General features: G+C 40.6%; 1 protein-coding gene and 1 pseudogene across 3 annotated transcripts in view; both read right to left on the reverse strand.

The window, feature by feature from the left end:
- Positions 1 to 8,050: 8,050 nt before the first annotated feature.
- GCSAML (germinal center associated signaling and motility like) overlaps positions 8,051 to 22,576 on the reverse strand; it is a 61,909-nt gene continuing 47,383 nt past the window's right edge. For 2 of the 3 annotated variants that reach the window (XM_090289134.1, XM_090289135.1), the window contains exons 4-5: positions 10,096 to 10,152; positions 8,051 to 8,618 (exon numbers count right to left, since the gene is read on the reverse strand). In XM_090289134.1, coding sequence (XP_090145260.1) covers positions 8,376 to 8,618; positions 10,096 to 10,152 — 300 coding nt within the window. In that variant the 3' untranslated portion in view covers positions 8,051 to 8,375. The remainder of the gene's footprint in view (positions 8,619 to 10,095; positions 10,153 to 22,576) is intronic. The other variant, XM_090289136.1, reaches the window with a different exon arrangement.
- Positions 11,170 to 21,086, reverse strand: LOC150000436 (adiponectin receptor protein 2-like; annotated as a pseudogene).

Here is a 22,576-nt window from a genome sequence, read left to right on the forward strand (position 1 = left end):
CTGCAGAACAAAGGGGCGGTCTTGGGACAGGGAGAGAGGTAGCCCGCGCAGGCATATAGACCGGGAAGCGAGCAGAAGCCATAGCCCAGGAATAGAGACACGACTGGGGGCAGGACAGGGATTGCTGGCAGGCACAGGCTGGTCCAATGGTGGAAAGGCGTAGCTGGACAAGCCTGAGGAGGGCTGAGGGTGCCACAGGAGAGGACAACTAAACGCAGCTCACAGCAGAGCGGCAGTAGGATCATGAATAAAAGACTAGCAACCCCAGAATCAAGCAGGACCTTCCCACAGCCAGCCAACCAACCAGAAAAGATTTGAAACCCATGGAATTTTGAATAGGGGTGGACCCAGGAAGGAAGGAAGGAAAAACAAAAAACAAACACCAAAAATACCCAGAGACTGTGCCTAAAAGTTGAATTGAGTTAAAATCCTCTCATTCTTTTATTTCTCACTCTCTAACTCCCCCTCCCATGCTTTCTTATTCTCTCTCCTTTTCTCCCCTCCTCTTCCCTCCCTTCTCTCCCCTTAGCATGTCTCCCCTTCATCCTATTCTTTGTTAATTTTTAAATTTTAAGTTCTCTCCCTTTCCTTCCTATTCCCTTCTTCTACTCCCCTTCCCTCCCCCTTATCTTCGTCCTCCCTCCGTTTCCTTTCTCTGCTCTAAGCACTTTCAATTTTATTAAATTTATTTCTTTATTTTGTCCCCCTTCAGTCTCCATTTGTTTTTCTTTCTCCCCTTTCCCTTATTTCCCTTCTCTCCCTATATGTATTCTCTCATTCTTTCTTTCTTTCTCCCTATTTCACTTTATATTCTAATCTTTTAATATTTAAATTTTAATTATAATCTATTCCTCTCCCCCTTCACCCTCCCCTTCTTACCCCTTCTCTCTTTCCTCCCCATCCCCTCTCTCCTTTCTCTCCATATTGTATTTCTCTCCTTCATCCTATCTTTTGTCAACTCTTCAATTTCAATTTTCCCTCCCTAATATCTCCTCTTCCTCTCGATTTCCTTCCCTCCCCCATGTTCTTTCCCTCCTTCATCCTCTTCTTTCTTCCCTTCTTTCTTTCTAAGTACTTTTAATTTTATTAATATTTTTCTTTATTCTGCCCCCCGCTCCCTCTCCATTCAATTATTCTTGCTTCCCTTTCCCATCTCTTATTCCTCACTCTATATATTCTCTCTTTTTCTCTATCATGCTATTTTATATCATGTTTTAATCTTCTCATTTTTTTTACAGTATATATATTTTTAAATTTTAATCCAGTCCCCCCCTTCTCCCTCCCCTTCTTCTTTCGTTCTCTTTCCTACCCTTCTCTTCTCTACTTTCTCTCTCCCTTCCTGTCTTGCTATTTTCTACTCTGTATTTTTATTCTTGAAAAATTCTTTCTCAATCTGTTTCCTACCTTCTAACCCCCTCAGCCCTCTGCTTCAATTTTTGGCTGTCTGCCTGCCTGGATGTCTATTGTGTCTATCCTCCCTTCCAGACTAAACATATAGCATGTACCTATTATATAATCCTAATACTATACACTTCCACTTTCTCACTACACACTGCAACCCTCTCCTCCTTTTCAAACATACAGTGTAAATGTTAATTACTGTCTTACATAGCCTTGATCCCAATTGTTAATATTATTACTCTATCAACTTCCCTCTCAAAAATTACCCTTCCTTCATTTAAAACAACTCCTATCTCTTTCTCCTATGAAATAAGAGTCCCAGTATCTCCACAAGTATATCATTATGGGCTCATTTGCAACCTATAGTGAGATTGTAGTTGGGGGAGATATTGGAGGGTGTGGGTTTCTTGCCTGGGTTGTGTGATTTTGTTTTAGCAGCACCTCCACAAAAGATCTCAAGACAAGGTGGGCAGAGTGACTCTCAATCAACTAACCAGAGGAAAAGACCCACCAAAGAGTAGCTGAAATACAACCAGACAGATTAAACAAATAACATCAAGAACAACACAGACGGAGATCCAAGATGGTGGAGGAGTAAGTGGAAGCTACACTAACCTCCTCCTAGGATCAGCCAGTGCTGACTCAACCCCAGTACAGCAGACAGACCATTCCCCTCCAAGTGGCATCAGCCTAAGGGGAAATAAAAGCCCTGCCTACAGGAATTAAGCTGACACACCCACGGTCCTTAACCCTGATGGCTACTCACAGATTGAGTAGATTAACAACTAAAGAAGGCAGACAAAGGCAGTAGATCCCTGGAAGTCTCCAACAGGCTGCCTAGAGCCAGTCTGGTACATGATCTGACGCTACCAGAGGCAGATCCAGGAAGTGCAGATCATTCAAAGGAGCACCAACAAACAATAGGAGTCACAAAAATGGGGAGACAGAGAAACAACCCCCCATCAAAAGGAAAGGTAGAATCCCCAGAAAGAGTGCTAAATGAAATAGAGGGGAGCCAACTATCAGATATGGAATTGAAAGCATGGATTATGGAGAAGCTCAATGAGCTCAGCAGAAACTACAAAGAACTCCAGGGAAACTATAAGGAACTCCAGAAAAACTACAATGAACTTACTGAGAATTACACGAGCATGAAAAAGGACAAAGAAGCTATCAATAAGAGCCAGGAGGAAATGAAGAATATGATCTCTGAATTGAAGAACACAGTAGAAGGAATTAAAAGCAGGCTAGGGGAAGCAGAAGATTGGATCAGCGAGCTGGAGGACAACGTAGACAAAAACTCCCAGACCGTACAACAAAATGAAAAAAGACTGAACAAGACTGAAGAGGCTCTAAGACAGCTGCAGGAGAACATGAAACATAATAATATCCATATCATAGGAATTCCAGAAGGAGAAGGAGAAGAGCAAGGGATAGAAAACCTGTTTGAAAATCTAATGACAGAAAACTTCTCTCACATGAGGAGAGAAAGAGTCACGCAAGTCCAGGAAGCACACAGGGTCCCAATGAAGATGAACCCCAACAAGCCCACTTTACAACACATTATAATTGAAATGGCAACATTCAAAGACAAAGAGAGAATCCTAAAAGCAGCAAGAGAGAAACAGCTAATAACATACAAGGGAGTTCCAATAAGGCTATCCTCAGATTTCTCAGCAGAAACGCTACAAGCCAGAAGGGAATGGCAAAAAATATTCCAAGCAATGAAAAACAAAGGCCTACAACCTAGAATACTCTACCCAGCAAGGCTCTCATTCAAAATGGAGGGTGAAATAAGGAGCTTCCAAGACAAAAGAAGGTTAAAAGAATACATCTCCACCAAACCAGCATTGCAAGAGATGCTAAAGGGTCTGGTTTAAGAAGATAAAGAAACAGAGAGAGACAGAGAAGAACACGAGTACAAAGGGAAAAAATGACAATGAATAAGTACTTATCGGTAATAACCTTAAATGTAAATGTATTAAACGCTCCAATTAAAAGACATAGGGTAGCTGAATGGATTAGAAAGAATGACCCACATATATGCTGTCTACAAGAGACCCACCTTAGAACAAAAAATCTACACAGACTGAAAGTAAAGGGATGGAAAAAAGTATTTCAAGCAAATGGACAAGAAAAAAAAAGCTGGGGTAGCAATTCTTATATCAGACAAAACAGATTTCACAGCAAAGTCCATAAAAAGAGACAAAGAAGGGCATTTCATAATACTTAAGGGAAAAATCCATCAAGAAGATATAACCCTTATAAATATATATGCACCCAACTTAGGAGCACCCAAATATATAAGGGAAATTTTGAAAGACTCCAAGAAAAATATAGACAGCAACACACTCATAGTAGGGGATTTTAACACCCCATTTTCAACAATGGACAGATCTTCGAAGCAAAGAAACACCAAAGATATTGAGGCACTGAACAACACTCTAGATCAAATGGACTTAGTCAATATATATAGAAGTTTTCACCCCAAAGAAGCAAAACATACATTCTTCTCAGGTGCACATGGAAAATTTTCAAAGATAGACGACATGATAGGACACAAAACAACCCTAAACCAATTCAAGAAAATTGAAATTATATCAAGCATCTTCTCAGACCACAATGGCTTAAAATTTGAAATCAACCTCAAGGAAAAAACTCAAAAACATTCAAACTCATGGAGAATGAATAACATGCTATAAAATAATGAATGGGTTAACAATGACATCAAGGAAGAAATGAGAAAGTTTCTGGAAACCAATGATAATGAACACACAACAACCCAAAACCTATGGGATACAGTGAAAGCAGTCCTGAGAGGAAAGTTCATAGCAATACAGGCCTACCTAAAAAAGCTAGAAGAATCTCTAATAAAAAATTTAACCCTATGGCTACAAGAACTAGAGGAAGAACAACAAGCAAAGCTCAGATCAAGTAGAAGGAAGGAAATCATCAAGATCAGAGCACAATTAAATGACATAGAGATTAAACTAACAATTCAAAAGATCAACAAAAGTAGGAGTTGGTTCGTTGAAAAAATAAACAAAATTGACAAGCCTTTAACCAGGCTCATCAAGAAAAAAAGAGAGAGAACCCTAATAAATAAAATAAGAAATGAAAGAGGAGAAATCACAACCGATAGCACAGAAATACAAAGGATTGTAAGAAATTATTATGAACAACTGTATGGCAAGAAATTTGACAACCTAGAGGAAATGGACAAATTCCTGGAAACCTATAGTCTTCCCAAACTGAATCAAGAAGAAGCAGAAAGTCTGAATAGACCAATAAGCGCTAGTGAAATTGAAGCAGTAATCAAAGAACTCACAGCATACAAAAGCCCTGGACCGGATGGCTTCACAAGTGAATTCTACAAAACATTTAGGAAAGAACTAACTCCTATCCTCCTCAGACTATTCCAAAAGATTCAAGAAGAGGGAAGACTCCCAAACTTGTTCTATGAAGCCAGTATAACCCTAACTCCAATACCAGGTCAAGACACAACAAAGAAAGAAAACTACAAGCCAATATCACTGATGAACATAGATGCTAAAATCCTCAACAAAATATTGGCAAACCGGATCCAGCAACACATTAGAAAGATCATACACCACGATCAAGTGGGATTCATCCCAGGGATGCAAGGATGGTTTCATAGTCGCAAATCAATAAACATAATACACCACATAAACAAAATGAAAAACAGAAATCACATGATGATATCAATAGATGCTGAAAAAGCATTTGATAAAGTACAACACCCGTTTATAATAAAAACACTCAGCAAAATGGGACTAGAGGAAGCAAACCTCAACATAATAAAAGCCATATATGAGAAACCTGAAGCCAACATCATACTCAATGGACAAAAACTGAAAGTATTCCCCCTGAGATCAGGAACAAGACAAGGATGTCCACTCTCTCCACTCCTATTCAACATAGTGTTGGAAGTTCTAGCCACAGCAATCAGACAAGAAAAAGAAAAACAAGGCATCCAAATTGGAAAAGAAGAAGTAAAATTGTCATTATTAGCAGATGACATGATAGTGTACATAAAAAAACTCTATAGATTCCACAAAAAAACTACTCAACCTAATAAATGAATCTAGCAAAATAGCAGGGTACGAAATCAATATTCAGAAACCAAAGACATTTCTGTACATGAACAATAAAATAGAAACTAGGAAAAAAATCCCATTTACTATAGCAAAAAGAAAAATAAAGTACCTAAGAATAAACTTAACCTTAGAGATGAAAAACCTGTATTTGGAAACTACATAACAGTGTAGAAAGAAATTAAGGAAGATACAAATAAATGGAAACATATACCATGTTCATGGATGGGAAGAATCAACATCATTAAAATGTCCATACCACCCAAAACAATTTATAGATTCAATGTAATCCCTATTAAAATACCAGTGACATATTTCACAGACTTAGAATAAATACTTCAAAAATTTATATGGAACCAAAAAATACCCCAAATAGCCACAGCAATCTTGAGACAGAAGAACACAGTAGGAGGAATCACAATACCTGAGATCAAGCTATACTACAAAGCCACTGTAATCAAAACAGTCTGGTACTGGCATAAGAACAGACATATAGATCAATGGAACAGAATAGAGAGCCCAGAAATAAACCCAGTTCTCTGTGGTCAACTAATATTCGACAAAGGGGGAACCAACATAAAATGGAATGAGAAGAGCCTCTTCAACAAATGGTGCTGGGAGAACTGGACAGGGACGTGCAAAAAAATGAAACTAGACCGCCAACTTACACCACACCAGAATAAACTCAAGATGGATCAAAGACTTAAATGTAAGCCATGACACCATAAAAGTCCTTGAGGAAAACAGAGGCAGGAAAATTTCAGATATCCCACGTAACAATATTTTTACCAATACATTTCCTAAGGCAAGGGAAATAAAGGAAAGAATAAACAAATGGAACTACATCAAACTAAAGAGTTTCTGCTCAGCAAAAGAAAACATCAGCAAGATGAAAAGGAAACCAACCATATGGGAAAACATATTTGCCAATGATACCTCAGACAAGGGATTGATCTCCAAAGTATATAAAGAACTTACCTGTCTCAACACCAAGAAGACAGACAGCCCAGTTAAAAAATAGGCAAAGGACCTGAACAAACACTTCTCCAAGGAGTATATACAGAGGGTCCATAGACATATGAAAGAATGCTCAATATCACTAGCCATCAGAGAGATGCAAATAAAAACCACAATGATATACCATTTTACACCAGTCAGAGTAGCCATCATCAACAAATCAACAAACAATTGCTGATGAGGATGTGGAGAAATGGGAACCCTAGTGCACTGTTGGTGGGAATGCAGACTGGTGCAGCCACTGTAGAAAACAGTATGGAATTTCCTCAGAAAACTAAAAATGGAACTGCCTTTGAACCAGCAAATTCCACTGCTAGGATTAAATCCAAGGAATCCTCAAACCCCAATTCAAAAGAACTTATGCACCCCTATGTTCATAGCAGCACTATTTACAATATCCAAGTGCTGGAAACAGTCTAAGTGCCCATCTTAGATGAGTGGATCAAAAAATTGTGGTACATTTACACAGTGGAGTACTATGTAGCAGAAAGAAATAAGGAACTTCAACCATTTGCAACAACATGGATGGAACTAGAGAGAATTATACTTAGCAAAATAAACCAGGCAATGAAAGAAAAATACCATATGATATCACTTAATACAGGAGACTAATGAACAACACAAACAATTGAACAAAATTGAACCAGAGACATGTAAACAAGGAACAAAGTAACAGTTATCAGGGGGAAGGGAGGAGAGAGAGAAGGGGGTAAGTAGGGGAAGGGTCTATTAAAGGAACTAGTATAAATAATCTATAGATATGGACAACGGAGTGGGGATTGACTGTGGGAGAAGGGGTGGGATGAGTGACGGGGAGCAAAGGGGGAAAAAGTGGGACAACTGTAATAGAAAAACAATAAAAATAACTTTAAAAAAAAGGAGCACAAGAATTAGTCAAGAGTAAAGAGTCAAAATGTGTGTAAAATGAGTAAGTTAGCCAGGGTCCATCTAATCATTGATGTTTGTCAATGGCCAAAGAGTCATTATACAGATAAGTGAATCATGGTTGTTTTGTTAATTATAGCCTTGTGTCCCTATTAGGAAATTTTCATCTCATTTAAAAATTCTTCGGGAATGAAAATAAAAATGAGTGGATTATTTATCAACCTGCCTAAAATTTAAAATCAGAGACTACTCCTTCTTCTTTAATAGAGTCAACTAATCAAAGGGTAATTCTCCAATACACTGTGAACAGAGCTACAGGCACAAGTTCACTTTTGATTTTTACTAATATTTGAACAAAGTCATTCTATTTACCATTGAAAGAAAGACAGTGGGCAACTAAGCCTGATGCATTTCTTGGTCTTTTTAAATTAATGGCAAACCCAGCTTCTTTTCTCAGAAAAAAATCCAGTACCGATCACCATCAATTCTTGAAACATTGCCACACATAAAATCTCAAATACATAGAAAAGGCAAAACTGGAGTAAATACCAGGCTAGCAAAGAATCTTATCACTGGTTTTAAGAGTTTAAAAGTTTATTGAGTACTTTACACATCAAAATAAAATACATAATTAGGAATAAAAATACTGGCATTTGAAATTTAGAGAGAGTGGCAGGAATCGAATGTTTTGGGTCATATATTGGTGGGTGCTTATTGTCCTAGGAGGGCTTCCCACCACCTCCATATCGTCAAACCTTACAAACAAAAAGAGGCACAACATTTCATACCATCATGTCAACATACATGGCTTCATACAAACCACTGCAGTGCCATGTTTAAAAGCTTCCCAAGGCAACATAGTAAAAAGATATCATTTCTAACCCCTGGCCAGAAATGAATGTCCTGTGAGCTGCTCTGTACTGTCTCTGTTCCTGGGAGATAAAGAGCTATGGGTGTCTACTGGGGCAGCACCAGTTCATAATCATGCTCAGGGGTGCAGGAAGGACGCCTGGGGATGCAGGTGGTCCTCAGGAGGGCATATTCAGTTTCTGACCCTTCTTTTGGTGACCTCACTTTCTTTGTGACAGAGGCAATGTTCTCATAACCATGGTCACTGGAGCTCAAGGAGGGCCTATTGGAGGTGCTGTGGCAGATGACAGTGTAGCACACTTCTTCAGAACCACAGCCATGCTGAGTTTCCTGCCAAACACAAAGAAGAAATGAATCAAGGATCCAGAACCATCCATCAAATTGGAACTCAGTGCCCCCTCTTCTTCTCTGATGGCAATCAATCTTGCACATCAGGCCCTGATACCTCAGGGACTTCATCTTAGCAATGCATACTGGTGGGGGGGGGGGCAAAAGTAGGTTTACAGTTGCAAGAATGAGAAACAGGGTTTATTCTTGTATTATTATTAATTATGGTATTATTTTCCATACAAAAAACTAACTACTTTTGCCGCACCCTGTATGCACTAAGTTATACTCACTTTGCTTTTATTTTACTTCATATAATAAAACAGGAAAGAAGGACACTGTTATCCCTCTGAATAAGAAAAGCAGTTGTATATGAAGATACTTTAGGTTTGGACTGGGCTCAGTAAAGAATTAATCAAGTTACATAACTAAATATTTATTAGATAAAATACAATTAATAAGATTTAGAGTTTAAATACTTTTTTTTCATATTCCGCTTGGTTCTTTTAATTGGCAGTTGAGACTACAGCAAGTAGGGACACCCCATAGTGACTGGAACTGTCACTAGATGCCTTTTGAAACCCCAACCTTCTATGACCCGCCAAACATACTTTGTGGCTTCAGCAATTTATAAAGGGGGAGGGAAACAATATTGGAAAGGGCCACTATTTAGTGGTGATAGAATGAAGCTGTAGAGGTCCTAATCAGCTTAAAACCAAAAAAAGAAAATGAACAATCAGCACAGAGCAAGCAAGCATCTGACTGCAGAGAGCGAGGCACCCAGGCGCCAACCCTGGTGAGAGCTCAGACCAAGCACAGCCAGGCTGCTGTAGTGAATTGCATGCAGATACACACATACAAATGGGCACCACCCACCCTCAAAGAGAGAGATTTCTACTGGATTATATACCGCTGATATTAAATTTTGCTATTCCTACAGGTTTGTGTTAGGCTGAACCAGATTCAGCTCCGCCTTTTGGGTGTGGGGTGATGGGGCCCAACAGCTGCTACTCTGCTGGTCTTGCTTCAAGGCTGCATCTTACACCCAGGATCCCAAGTGCATGACAAAAGAGCCAGTCTGGCTTCTGACACATTCTGTTGCATCTGTGGAACTAAGTGACCTTCCTTCCCAATGGCTGTGCCCTGCTGGGCTGACTCCCCAAGGGGAGTACTGTTCTTTATTCTGTTGGGCACTGAACTGTTCCCCCACTGAGTCTTCTGCTGGCTCCACCTAGCACCAAGGCAGGGAGCTTTTCCAGAAGCAAACTACTCTTAAGTTCCTCCCAAGTTCTACAATAGATTCTTTCTTACTGATTCCCAGCTTTTGCTGGAGATTGGAAGGGGAGAGAAAGGAGAAAAGAATTGAGAAAACCCTATACAGGATAAATTCCATGTTCTCAAACATGAGTTTAGGATGTCCAGCACTGAAGGCCTTGATGTTGAGTTCTAAAACCCACAATCCCCAGGACATGACGATTACCTGAGGCTTGGATGACAGTAAGTAACCTAAGACTCCAGCGCTATTTGGGTGGTTTGCCTGTGAACAAGAACAGAGTTCTATGAACCAGTACCTTCCTGTCCAGTCTCCCTGACACCACAACAGAGTCCATCTAAGCCATGAGCAATCTTTCTTTTACTTCTAGCAGCTATTCAAAGCTTCAAAGTTTCTACTAGACTCCCTGGTAATAACATGCAATTCCCTTTTAAAACTTCCCACCACACTATCCCTTAACAATGGGGTTCATGGACCAGTGATAACTCCATGGTAGGCATCGGGTCCTGCTTTAAAGAAGTTCTACTGGCCTTTATGTCCAAGAGGGCCAATGTGTCTGTCACAGTGAGGCTCATCACACTGTGGTCCAGAGGTAGACTTCTCTTCCTAATCCCAAGGAGGCATCCTTCCAACTGAGGAAGATGACCTCAGCAGGCGCCTGGATGAAGCAGACTCCTCTGTGGCTGGTTCCACACCAGGGGCGATGATGCCCGGAAAGTCAGCTTTTATTCCCAGGGTGAAGAAGGGGAGTTGGGGCAGTGATTGTAGTAGAGGGAAATTTCCAACAAAGTTATGGAAAACTCTCACCTCCTGCAGTCATGGAAAAGTCACCACAAAACTGAACTGGACATCAGGAAGTGATCAGATCAGGCCCTGCCCTGACATCTCCACTGTCTGTCTGCCCGCAGAGCTGGCTCTCCCAAGCAGGTGGCCGCACTCCTTAGAGAGGTTCATCAGCTTAGAAAACAAGCTGCTCTCTCAAAGGACACTTCAACTAGAGCCTCGATCGGACACCCTGTCTGCCACTCACATGCTGCTGCACAGGCCCTCCCCCTACCTCCCAACTCCCAAAGGCTCTGAATGGTCATGTGATCACAGGGCTGGGGCTGCGCTATCCCCCCCACCGGGTCCAAGGTATGTCAGACTTCAGAAGGCACCTTGGTGCACCGAGGTTCTGTGCATTCTGGAGCTCTTCTCACACTGGCGCCAACAGCCTGCAAGGGTAGCCTGTGGGTGTGGAGGCCCTGGCTCAGGGACCCAGTCCCTGGCTACTGGTAGGTGTCACAGTGCACCCACTTCACTGCAGCCTCTGCCGAACATGGAAATCCCAGCGGTGTAAGACCCGTGGAAGTGAATGACAGCACCAGCAACCACAAAGACATGCAACAGCTGAGCAGAGTGAAACCAGCTGTCACACTGGCCAGGAGAGAGGCATTCAGGGATGCAGGCAGCATGTGGGCAGTACCTGTGATATAGAGGCTGACTATCTGCATCAGTGCATCTGATGGTGGCAGCCTTCAGGAGCCCCTCTGAGATGACACAGTAAAAGGCAGAGATGACTCACTCAGGCCTGAGCCCCCAAACATGCTGACCTGACTCCTCAGTACTGATGGGTGTCCAATGTGTCCCACTGGGAGACTATAATGGCTGTGATGCCATTAGATAAAGTGAGGCTGTGCACTATAGTAGAAAGAATAATAAAGCCAAGGAACAGAACTTCCCATAAGCAAAAGAGCAATACGTACCAGAGTAATCCAGTTTAGAGGAGAGTCCGGAGACCCCCTTCTCCATGGCAGTAGACTTGTGTGGGAGAGCCATGAAAAAGAAAGGCAGAGATGGCTCCCAGGAAGAAGCCAAAGACCACTGTCTCTTGCAGAGGTGCCACAATGGAGATGTTTGAGCAAAACATACAAAGATCCCAGGCACAGGAAGAATACACACCCTAAGAGATGTGTCTAGATGTTGCCTGTCTGTGTGTATTCTGAAAATGCTCTTAAAACAGGCCAGAAAGAAAGGCACAGGGGCCCCTGCCCAGATTGCTTGTTGGTTAGAGTGTCATCCCGATACACCAAGGTTGGGGGTTTGATCCCTGGTCATGACACATACAAGAATCAACCAATGCACGCATCAGTAAATGGAACAACAAATCAATGTTTCTCTCTCCTTTCCTTTCTCTAGAAATCAATCAATCAATCAATCAATCAATCAATCAAGAAGGCATAGAGGGCTGGTGTCCATGTAAAAGGAAGTCATTATCCTTGAGCCAATCCGGGAGCATGTCATGAGAGATTACTCACCATGAACCTTCCCACACCTTACAAACTCTCCCATTCTTCCTATAGCATGATGGGTTTGTCAGAAAGGGTACATGCCCAGGAACCCTCCACTTCCTGAGAAGTCTCATGACTGCACTCCTGTTCCTCAGGGCTTTTTTCATGAAGAGAAGAAGGAACAGATTCCTCTAAAGCAGGCTCCAGTCCTGGCCAGGTGGCTCAGTTGGTTGGAGCGTCATCATGCACCAAATGGTTGAAGGTTTGATCCCCAGTCAGGGCACATGTCTAGGTTGTAGGTTCCATCTTAGGTCAGGGTGCTTAGGGGAGACAGCCGATTGATGTCTCTCTCTCATCAGTGTTTCCCTCTCTCTAAACTCAATGGAAATATCCTTGAGTGAAGATAAAAATAATAATAAACAAGGCTCCAAATCTCCTTGGTGGTCGTCATTATCACCTCTCCTTGTACCATCAAGTTGGTACCCTTTTCTGAGCTGTATTCCTGACTCTGGAGTCCTGCTGTACTCCAGTCGGTCTTCTGCTGTCTCATTCGTGTGATAAAAAAGACTTTCTTACAAAGTGGCTTATTTTCTCTTCCTTCTTCTAGGAAGGATGGACTTTCAGGATAGTGAGTTGACCCCAGAGCTTGTAGTGCTTTACCACAAGTCTGCACTCCCCAGGAACTGCAACTGAGGGGGAGAAGGGGAGGAACAAGCCTGACCCTGTGTAGCTGCCTCAGAGCTGTCTGAGAACATGAGTGGGCCGCTGCAAGGCTGCTGCCCTGTCTACCTGCCTACATAAATTTCCAATTGCATACACCAGTGATTTCAACCTTAAAAAAAAAAAATCTTTACTGTATTTATTCCATTACCATTTAGTCCCCTTATACCCCACTCCTTCCAACAATCACCACACTGTTGTCCATGTCCATAAGTCCTTTTTCCTTTTTGCTCAATCCCTCCACCCCCTAACAAGCCCCCAGTTGTCATCCTGCTTTCTATATATGAGTCTGTCCCCATTTTCCTTGTTAGTTCAGTTTGCTCATTAGATTCTACATATGAGTGAAATTGTATAGTGTTTGTCTTTCTCTGACTGGCTTATTTCCTTTAGCATAATGTTTCCAGGTCCATATACTATCACACACGGTAAAGTTTTCTTCTTTTTTACAACTGAGTAGTATTCCATTGTGCAAATGTCCCTTAGTCGTTTTATCCATTCATCTACTGATAGATACTTGGGCTGCTTCCATAACTTGGTGATTGTAAGTAATGCTGCAATAAACATAGGGGTGCATATGTTCCTTCAAATTAGTGTTTTTCGTTCCTTTGGATATATTTCCAGAAGTTGGATTGCTGGGTCAAAAGGCAATTCTTTTTTAAAAAATTTTTCGGGTATCACCATACTTCTTTCCAGAGTGGCTGCACCAATCTGTATTCCCACCAACAGTGCAAAAGAATTCCCCTTTCACCAGCATTTGTTTGTTGATTTATTGATGATGGCCATTCTGACAGGTGTGAGGTGATATCTCATTGTGGTTTTAATTTGCATTTCTCTGATGATTAGTGACATTGAGCATCCTTTCATATGTCTATTGGCAATCTACATGTCTTTTTTGGAAAAGTGTCTGTTCAAATCCTTTGCCCATTTTTAAATTGGGTTGTTTGTTTGTTTTTTTAGTGTTGAGTTTTGTAAGTCCTTTATAAATTTGGGATATTAATTCCTTATCACATATATTGACAAACATGTTCTCCCATTCTGTGGGTTGTTTTTTTATTTTTTTGATGGTTTCCCTTGCCGCGCAAAAACTTTTTAGTCTGATGTAGTCCCACTTGTTTTTTATCCAATAAAGTATTGCTACAAGCAATGCCCAAGGTTTTGCTGCCTGTTTCTTCTAGGATTTTTATGGTTTGGGGTCTAATATTTATGTCTTTGATCCATTTTGAGTTTATTCTTGTGTGTGTTGTAAGAAGGTGGTCAGTCTAGTTTTATTTTTCTGCATGTATCTGTCTAACTTTCCCAATACCATTTATTAAATAAACTATTAGCCCATTGTATGTGGTTGCTTCTTTTGTTGAATATTAATTGACTATAAAGGTGTGGGTTTATTTCTGTGCTCTATATTCTGTTCCATTCATCTATGTGTCTGTTTTTATGCCAGTACCAACCCATTTTTTAGCCCTGGCTGGTTTAGCTCAGTGGATTGAGCGTCGGCCTGCGAGCTAAGTGTCGCTGGTTCGATCTTCCAGTCAGGGTACATCAGAGAAGGAAAACTCTGACTCCAAAAAACCTCCGCTGCCTTGCGGCATACCTCTTCAGGGGAAAGGCTAAGGGAGTAAACCCCGACAGAAAATCCGGAGCCGGAGTCCCTAAGGCGGTTTGACGTTGTAGTCAACACCGGCAACTCCTGCGGCGCACCTGAAGCCAAGCTGTATTGACTCCGTCTTTCCCTTGGACCCTTCAGCTGCGAAGAGAGGGGGGGTCTGCTGCATGGGCAACAGCAGACCCTCCATATTACCCTGCCCAGGCTCTGTAGCTTCAGCATCATCACAAGATGTCGATTCAACACTGGAGGAGACAGATACCATGTCACTCCCGAGTTGGACTGCACAGCCATTCTCGGCGGTGCAGATAGACTCTTAAGAAGCTACACCATCGTCTCTCGAGACGGACGGCTGCCAACAATCAACAACAACAACCAACCCATTTTGGTTACTATGGCCTTATAGTATAGTTTGATGTTAGGTAGTGTGATTCCTCCAGTTTTGTTCTTTCTCAGGATCACTGTTGCTATGTGGGGCCAATTTTTGAAATATTTATTTTAGTTCTGTGAAATATGTAATTGGAATCTTAATAGGGATTGCATTGAATATAATCTATAGATTGCTTTGGGTAGTATGGACATTTTAATGGCGTTAATTATTCCTATCCACGAACATCGTATGTGCTTCCACTTATTTGTATCCTCTTCAATTTCTTTCTTCAGAGTATTATAATTTTCCAAGTACAGATCTTTTACTTCCTTTGTTAGGTTTATTCCTAGATATTTTGTCCTTTTGAAGCAATTATGAATGGGATTGTTTTCTTGATTTCCCTTCTGTTAGTTTGTTATTGGCATATAAAATGCAACTAATTTCTGGATATTAATTTTGTATCCTGCTACTTTGATGAATTCATTTATCAGTTCTAGTCGTTTTTTGGAGGAATCTTTTGGGTTCTCTATGTAAAATATCATGTCATCTGAAAATAATGACAGTTTTACTTCTTCCTCTCCAATTAGGATGCCTTCCATTTCTTCTTGTCCAATTGCTGTGGCTGAGACTTCCAGTACTATGTTGAATAAGAGAGGTGGAAGCAGACATCACTGTCTTGTTCCTGATCTTAAGAGGAATGCTTGTGGTTTTTTCTGACTGAGTATGATGCTGGCAGTGGGTTTGTCATATATGACCTTTATTACATTGAGATATGTTCCCTCTATTCCCACTTTGCTGAGAGTTTTTATCATGAATGGGTGCTGGATTTTATCAGTGCTTTTTCTGCATCTATTGATATGATCATGTGGTTTTAATCCTTCATTTTGTTTATGTGGTAAATCACATTTATTGATTTGTGAATGTTGTTTCAACCTTGCATTCCCAGAATAAATCCCACTTGATCATGCTGTGTGACCTTTTTGATGCATTGCTGTTTTCAGTTTGATAATATTTTGTTGAGGACTTTAGCATCTGTGTTCATCAGGGTTATTGGCCTATAATTTTGTTTCTTTGTAGTGTCTTCATCTGGTTTTGGAATTAGGATAATGCTAGCCTTGTAAAATAAGTTTGGGAGCCTTCCTTCCTCTTCAATTTTATGAAACAGTTTGAGAAGGAGAGGTGTTAGTTCTTCTAAGAATGTTTGGTAAAATTTACCTATGAAGCCACCTGGCCCAGGGCTCTGTTGTTGGGAGTTTTTTGACTACTGCTTTAGTTTCACTAGGTGTAACCTGTCTATTCATATTCTCAGATTCTTCCTAATTTATTTTTGGAAGATTGTATGCATCTAGGAATTTGTCCATTTTGTCCAGGTTCTCTAGTTCATTGGATTATAGTTACTCATAATATTTTCTTGTAATCTTTTGTATTTCTTTGGTGTCACTTGTTATTTCTTCTGATTTTATTTATTTGTGTCCTCTCTCTTTTTTTCTTGATGAGTCTGGTTAAAGGTGTGTCAGTCTTGTTTATTTTTTCAAAGAACCAGTGCTTGGATTCACTGACCTTTGGTATCATGTTTTTTAAACTCAATTTCATTTATTTTTGCTCTGATCTTTATTATGTCCTTCCTTCTACTACCTTTGGACTTTATTTGTTGTTTTCTTTTCATGTTCATTTAAGTGTAAAGTTAGATGGTTTATTTGAGATTTTTCTTGTTTCTTGAGATATGCATGTAATGCTATGAATTTCCCAGTGTTCCACAGATTTTGGATTGTTGTGTCTTTATTTTCATTTGTTTCAAGGTATCTTTTGATTTCTCCTTGATCTCATTGTTGAATAACATGTTTTTAAACATGTTATTCTTTGTGTATTTTTCAATTTTTTCCTTGTGATTAAATTCCAGTTTCATGGCATTGTGGTCAGAGAAGATGCTTGATATGATTTCAATATTTTTCTTCTTTTTTTTTTTTAGTGTGAAAACCTGTCTTTTATTTCTGTCCCTTATGGAAAAGTAATGTTTTAAACAAATAAGTCACCTAGTTTACTTTGGACACAAAGACAATAAAAACTGGAATGAGGAAGACAGATGTGCCATGGCCGGCTGGGGCTGAGCCAGCCCCGCCCCAGGAGACCTTTGTAATCAGCCAGCCCCTACTCTACTGTAACCATATGATAGAAAGGCAATGATAAAAGATGCTGCAACATCATAGGAGAGGCAACAGGACTCTGTGGAATGTGCTACTCAGGCATTGGAGAAATATAACATAGAGGAGGATACTGCGGCCCACACTAAGAAGTAGTATGAGAAGCACTCTCCCTCTCCAGAACACACCCCCATCTTTCCCTTTCCCCTCTTCTATTGTCTTCTTTCTCCTTTTTATTGAATTCATTGGGTAGCACTGGACAACAAAATTATACAGGTTTCAAGTCCACAATTCCACAACACATCGTAATTTATTGAGACTTTTTTTGTGTCCTAACATGTGGTCTATCCTAGAAAATATTCCATGTGCTCTTGAAGAGAATGCATATTCTGCTGCTTTGGGTTGACATGCTCTGTAGATATCAATTAAATCCATCTGATCTAGTGTATCATTTAAGGCCACTGTCTAATTGTTGATATTCTGTCTGGAAGATCTATCAATTGAAGTCAATGGGTGTTAAAACCCCCGACTATGACTGTATTTCTGTCTATCTCTTCCTTTACATCCATCAAAATTTGCTTCACATATGTAGGTGCTCCTATGTTGGCTGTGTAAATGTTTACTAGGGTTATAGCTTCTTGTTGGATTGTTCCTTCTTTGTCTTTTATTATAGCCTTCATTTTAAAGTCTATGTTTTGGGGTATAAGTACTCTTACCCCAGCTTCTTTTCCTTTCCATTTGCATGAAATATCTTTTACTATTCCTTTACTTTTAGTCTGTGTGTTCTTTCAATCTGAGCTATGTCTCTTGGAGGCAGCACATATATGGGTCTTGTTTTCCTGTCCATTCATATACTCTATGTTTTTTGGTTAGAGCATTTAAGCCATTTACATTTAAGGTCATTATTGATAGATATGTATTTAGTGCTATTTATTGTTAAACTATTTTCTTCTGTTTTCCTTCTTACTCCCCCTCCTCCTCCTCTTCTTCTCCTTCTCCTTTCTGGCAAGCCCTTTAACATTTCTGTGGTACTGGTTATGTGTCAACAAACTTCTTTAGCTATTTCTTATCTGGGAAGCTTCTCATTTCTCCTTCTATTTTAAATGATAGCCTTGCTGGGTAAAATAGCCTTGGTTGTAGGTCCTGCTTTTCATCACCTTGAATATTTCATGCCACTCCCTTCTGGTCTGAAATGTTTCTGTTGAGAAATCAGTGAACAGTCTAATTGGTGTGCCATTGTATATAACTACCTGCTTTTCTCTTGTGGCTTTTAGGATTCTCTCTTTGTCTTTTATTTTTTTCCTCATTTGTTTTCTTTTTAAAAAATTATATTTTATTGATTATGTTATTAGAGTTGTCACAATTTTTAACCCTTTGCCCTCACCACACAGCACTCCCACTCCCTCAGGCAATCCCCCCACCATTGTTTATTCCCATGGGTCATGCATATAAGGACTTTTGCTACTCCATTTCCTACACTGTACTTTATATCCCCATGGCTATTCTGTGACCACCTATTTGCATTTCTTGATCCCCTCACATGTTCACCCATTCCCCCACAGCCCCTTACCCTCTGGCAATCATCAAAATCTTCTCCATGTCCATGATTCTGTCTCTATTTTTCTTGTTTGTTTAGTTTGTTGTTAGATTCAATTGTTGATAGATATGTATTTATTGCCATTTTATTGTTCATAGTTTTGATCTTCTTAAATAAGTCCCTTTAATATTCATATAATACTGGTTGGGTGATGATGAACTCCTTTAATTTTTTCTTGTCTGTGAAGCTCTTTATCTGCCCTTTCATTCTAAATGATAACTTTGCTGTGTAGAGCAATTTGGCTAAAGGTCCCTGCTTTTCATGACTTTGAGTATTTCTTGCCAATCTCTTCTAGCCTACAAAGTTTCTTTTGAGAAATCAGCTGACAGTCTTATGGAAACTCCCCTGTAGGTAACTAACTTCTTTTCTCTTGCTGCTTTTAAGATTCTCTATCTTTAACCTTTGACATTTTAATTATGATATGACTTGGACTGGGACTCTTTGAATTCATCTTGTTTGAGACTCTCTGTGCTTCCTGGACTTACATGTCTATTTCCTTCACTAAATTAGGATAGTATTCTTTCATTATTTTTGAAATGGATTTCCAATTTCTTGCCCTTTCTCTTTTCCTTATTTCATCTCTATGATGAGAATATTGGAATACTTGAAATTGTCCCAGAGGTTGCTTACACTATTCTTGTTTTGTGTTTGTTTGGTTTTTTTGTTTTTTGCTTCTTTCTGTTCCAAATCATTAATTTTATTTTCAGCTTTATCCACTCTACTGTTGTCTCCCTGTAAATTGTTCTTTATCTATATTAGTGTATCCTTCATGTATGACTGGATCTTTTTTATGCTTTTGAGGTCCTCACTAAGTTCCTTGAGTATCCTTATAACCAGTGTTTTGAACTCTGTATCTGATAGATTGCTTATCTCCTTTTTGTTTAGCTCTTTTCCTAGAGTTTTGATCTGTTCTTTCATTTGGGCCATGCTTCTTTGTCTCCTTGTTTTGGCAGCTTCCCTCTGTTTGTCTCTATGTATTAGGTAGAGCTACTATGCGTCCTTGTCTTGGTAGCATGGCCTAATATAGTAGGTGTCCTGTGGGGTCCAGTGGCACAGCCTCCCCTATCAACCAAGTTGGGTAATTGAGGTATGTTCTTCTTGTGGATGGCTGAGTACTCCCTCCTCCTGTAGTTGAGCCTTGATTGTTGTTGGCAGGTCAATGGGAGGGATTTACCCAGGCCAGTCAGCTGCAAAGACTTGCTGTGACCACTGATCACCAACCTCCACCCTCTGTGGAGGATCACTGTGCAGGGGCAGGGTGGTGGTGCTTCAACGTGGTCTATAGCTGTCCACTGGGTGTGCAGGCTCTGGTGTTTCCTGGGTGCTGCGGGCCAAGGTCGGCCCCCTCCTGTGCTCAGCCTGGGGTCACCGTGCATGAGCTATAAAGTAGTCTGAGATGTCTGCTACTTGTGCTGTGCTTTGATATTATCAGGTGAAGTCAAGCTGTGAATCTAGGCTGGCTGCTGCTTAGCTCTGGGCTTGGACCACTTAGCAAGAGGTATGGGAACCAAGGGCTTACTGATGTTGGATGTTGCTTGTTTGATAGGATTTACAAAGTTGTGAAGCATGAACCAAGACCAGCCATTCATATAGAGAAGTCACACTTAACAGTTTGGCTGGGTCCATAATTTGGGTGGGAGAGTCTCCAGGGCAGGGCAAACAGTGTTAGCCAGACTGATGGAGTCTCAGAAAGGGCACTTGACTGCTGATTCTGTGGATCTGTGGGGGGAGGGTTCAGAAAAGGGACAATGGCCTCTGCCCACCTTTCTCTCAGGGAGCAAGCTATCTCCCAGTTCCCACCTTGATGCCAGACACTTCAGTTCCTTTCTGTATGCCACTGTTGCCTTTCAAGCTGGTATCTGGTGCTGGAGCTCAGAGGGAGTGAGTTTGAGTAAGTCTGTGTGTGGGTTTTTTACAGGGAACTGATGGACTCCAGAAGTTTTTCCCACTGACTCAATCCCTGCTGGTTTTTGCAGCTAGAAGTTATCAGGACTTATCTTCCTGGCACTAGAATCCTGGGCTAGGGTGACTGGTGTTGGGCTGGGATGCCTCACTCCCAAGATATCCCTCTAGAATTTTCATCTACCACCCTTGGATATGGGACCAGCCTGTTCTGCATCTGCACCCATTCTACCAGTCTGGATGGATGTGGTTTGTTTAATCCATAGTTAGACTTCCACTGAACTCAATTTATGTCAGTGCTGAGTGATGATTGTTCTATATTTTAGTTGTAATTTTGATGTGGTTGTGCAAGGAAGTGAGCCATGTTTACCTACTATGCCATCTTGACCAGAAATCTGTCCTTGTCTTTAAGCCTTATCATTTTAATTATGATGCATCTCAGTATAGGCCTCTTTGGGTCCAAATTTTTTGGGACTCTCTGAGATTTCTGGACATGTGCATCTTTGTTCTTCACCAGATTTGGGAAGTTTTCAGTTACCGTTTCTTCAAATAGGTTGTCCATCCCTTCCTCAGTATCTTCTTTTTCTGGTATTCCCATGATGTGGATGTTGTTATGCTTCATGTTGTCCAAAATGTTTCTTACGCTCTCCTCTTTAAAATTCTTTTTCTTTTTGTTGCTCTGCCTGGGTGTTTTTTCTACTTTATCTTCCATATCACTGATTTGATCCACTGCTTCATCTAACCTAAGTGTTTATTCTTTCCATTGTATTATTTATTTCAGATATTCCATTCTTCCTGACTGGTCCTTTTTTATGGTTCCTATATCTTTTTTCATGCTGTTGGAGTATCTTTGTAATCATTACTCTAAACTTTCTATCTGATAATTTCTAGACTCCATTTCATCTAGCTCTTCTTATGGAGAATTCTCCTGTTCTTTAATTTGGGGTCTGTTTCTTTGTCTTCCCATTTTGGCTGCTTCTTTGTATTTGTTTCTTGTGACAGACCCTGGTCTACATGTTTGGAGCTATCAGTGATCCACAGTGTGTGACTCCCTTTGCTAGGCCTGTTTGTGTGCAGGAAGAACATAAAGGCTTCACACCAAGGCCAGCTTATATTATCACAGGGCCCAGGGAAGGATCAGCTGAAGTCTCATAGAGCTCCCAGAGGTCCACCTTAGTTGTTAAGCTAATCATGGATATAACCTCAAGCTGTAATCAGCAGCCCTGCTTAAACACCACAGGTTGGGGCAAAGTAATTCCTGTGGGCAGGGCTATTGCTTCCCCTCAGGTTGATACCATTCAGAGAGGAGTGTTTTGCCTGAGAAAGATGGCTTTTACAGTTTGGGAAATGACTCAGCACAGGACTCCTGGTGGCTGTCCCTTCAGTTCTCTCCACAGAGCCACCAACCCCAGACTATCCTAAAGCATCTCTAGTCCACTCTGTCCTCCCTCTGACAGAGCCCATGGTTAGTGGCTGCCAATTAAATTTTGTGCACTGGCCCTTTACAGGATCTCTGCATCTCCAGCTTTTTCTTTCTGGCTGACAGAAACCCTATTACTTTTAACAGCTGGATGTTATCTGGGCTCCTTTCTGGTTCTGGTGCTGTAGGCTGGGGAGCTCAGCTTGTTGTTTAGACCCCACACATTTCAGGAGGAACTCCTTGGCCACTGAAACATACCTTGGAGCTTCAGCTGCCACTCATGGGAACCCAATCAGTCCTATACACCTTCTCTACACTTTCTACCAGTCACATTGTGATGAAGTGATTTCTTCTGTCTGCCTATGGTTATAACACTTCTCTCCAGCTAGTGTTAAGTGGTTATTCAGAATGATTTCTCTATAATTTAACTGTAATTTCAGATTGGTCCTGGGAGGAGGTTAGTGTACCTTCTGCTTACTCCTCCACCATCTTGGATCCTCAATTTCAACCTTTTAAAATCTCATGGCACAGATAAACTAATTGTTATAATTCTGCACCACAGCAAAAAAAATTTTTTTGACAATCTGACAAAAAAAAATAGGTATTATTGTGATTCATGCACACTGGATGGCTATTGTTGTATTGGCTGTTGTCATTTTTTAATTTGA

Source organism: Furipterus horrens, unplaced genomic scaffold (genome assembly GCF_987537825.1).
Source record: "Furipterus horrens unplaced genomic scaffold, mFurHor1.1.pri manual_scaffold_10, whole genome shotgun sequence".
Lineage (NCBI taxonomy): Eukaryota > Metazoa > Chordata > Mammalia > Chiroptera > Furipteridae > Furipterus > Furipterus horrens.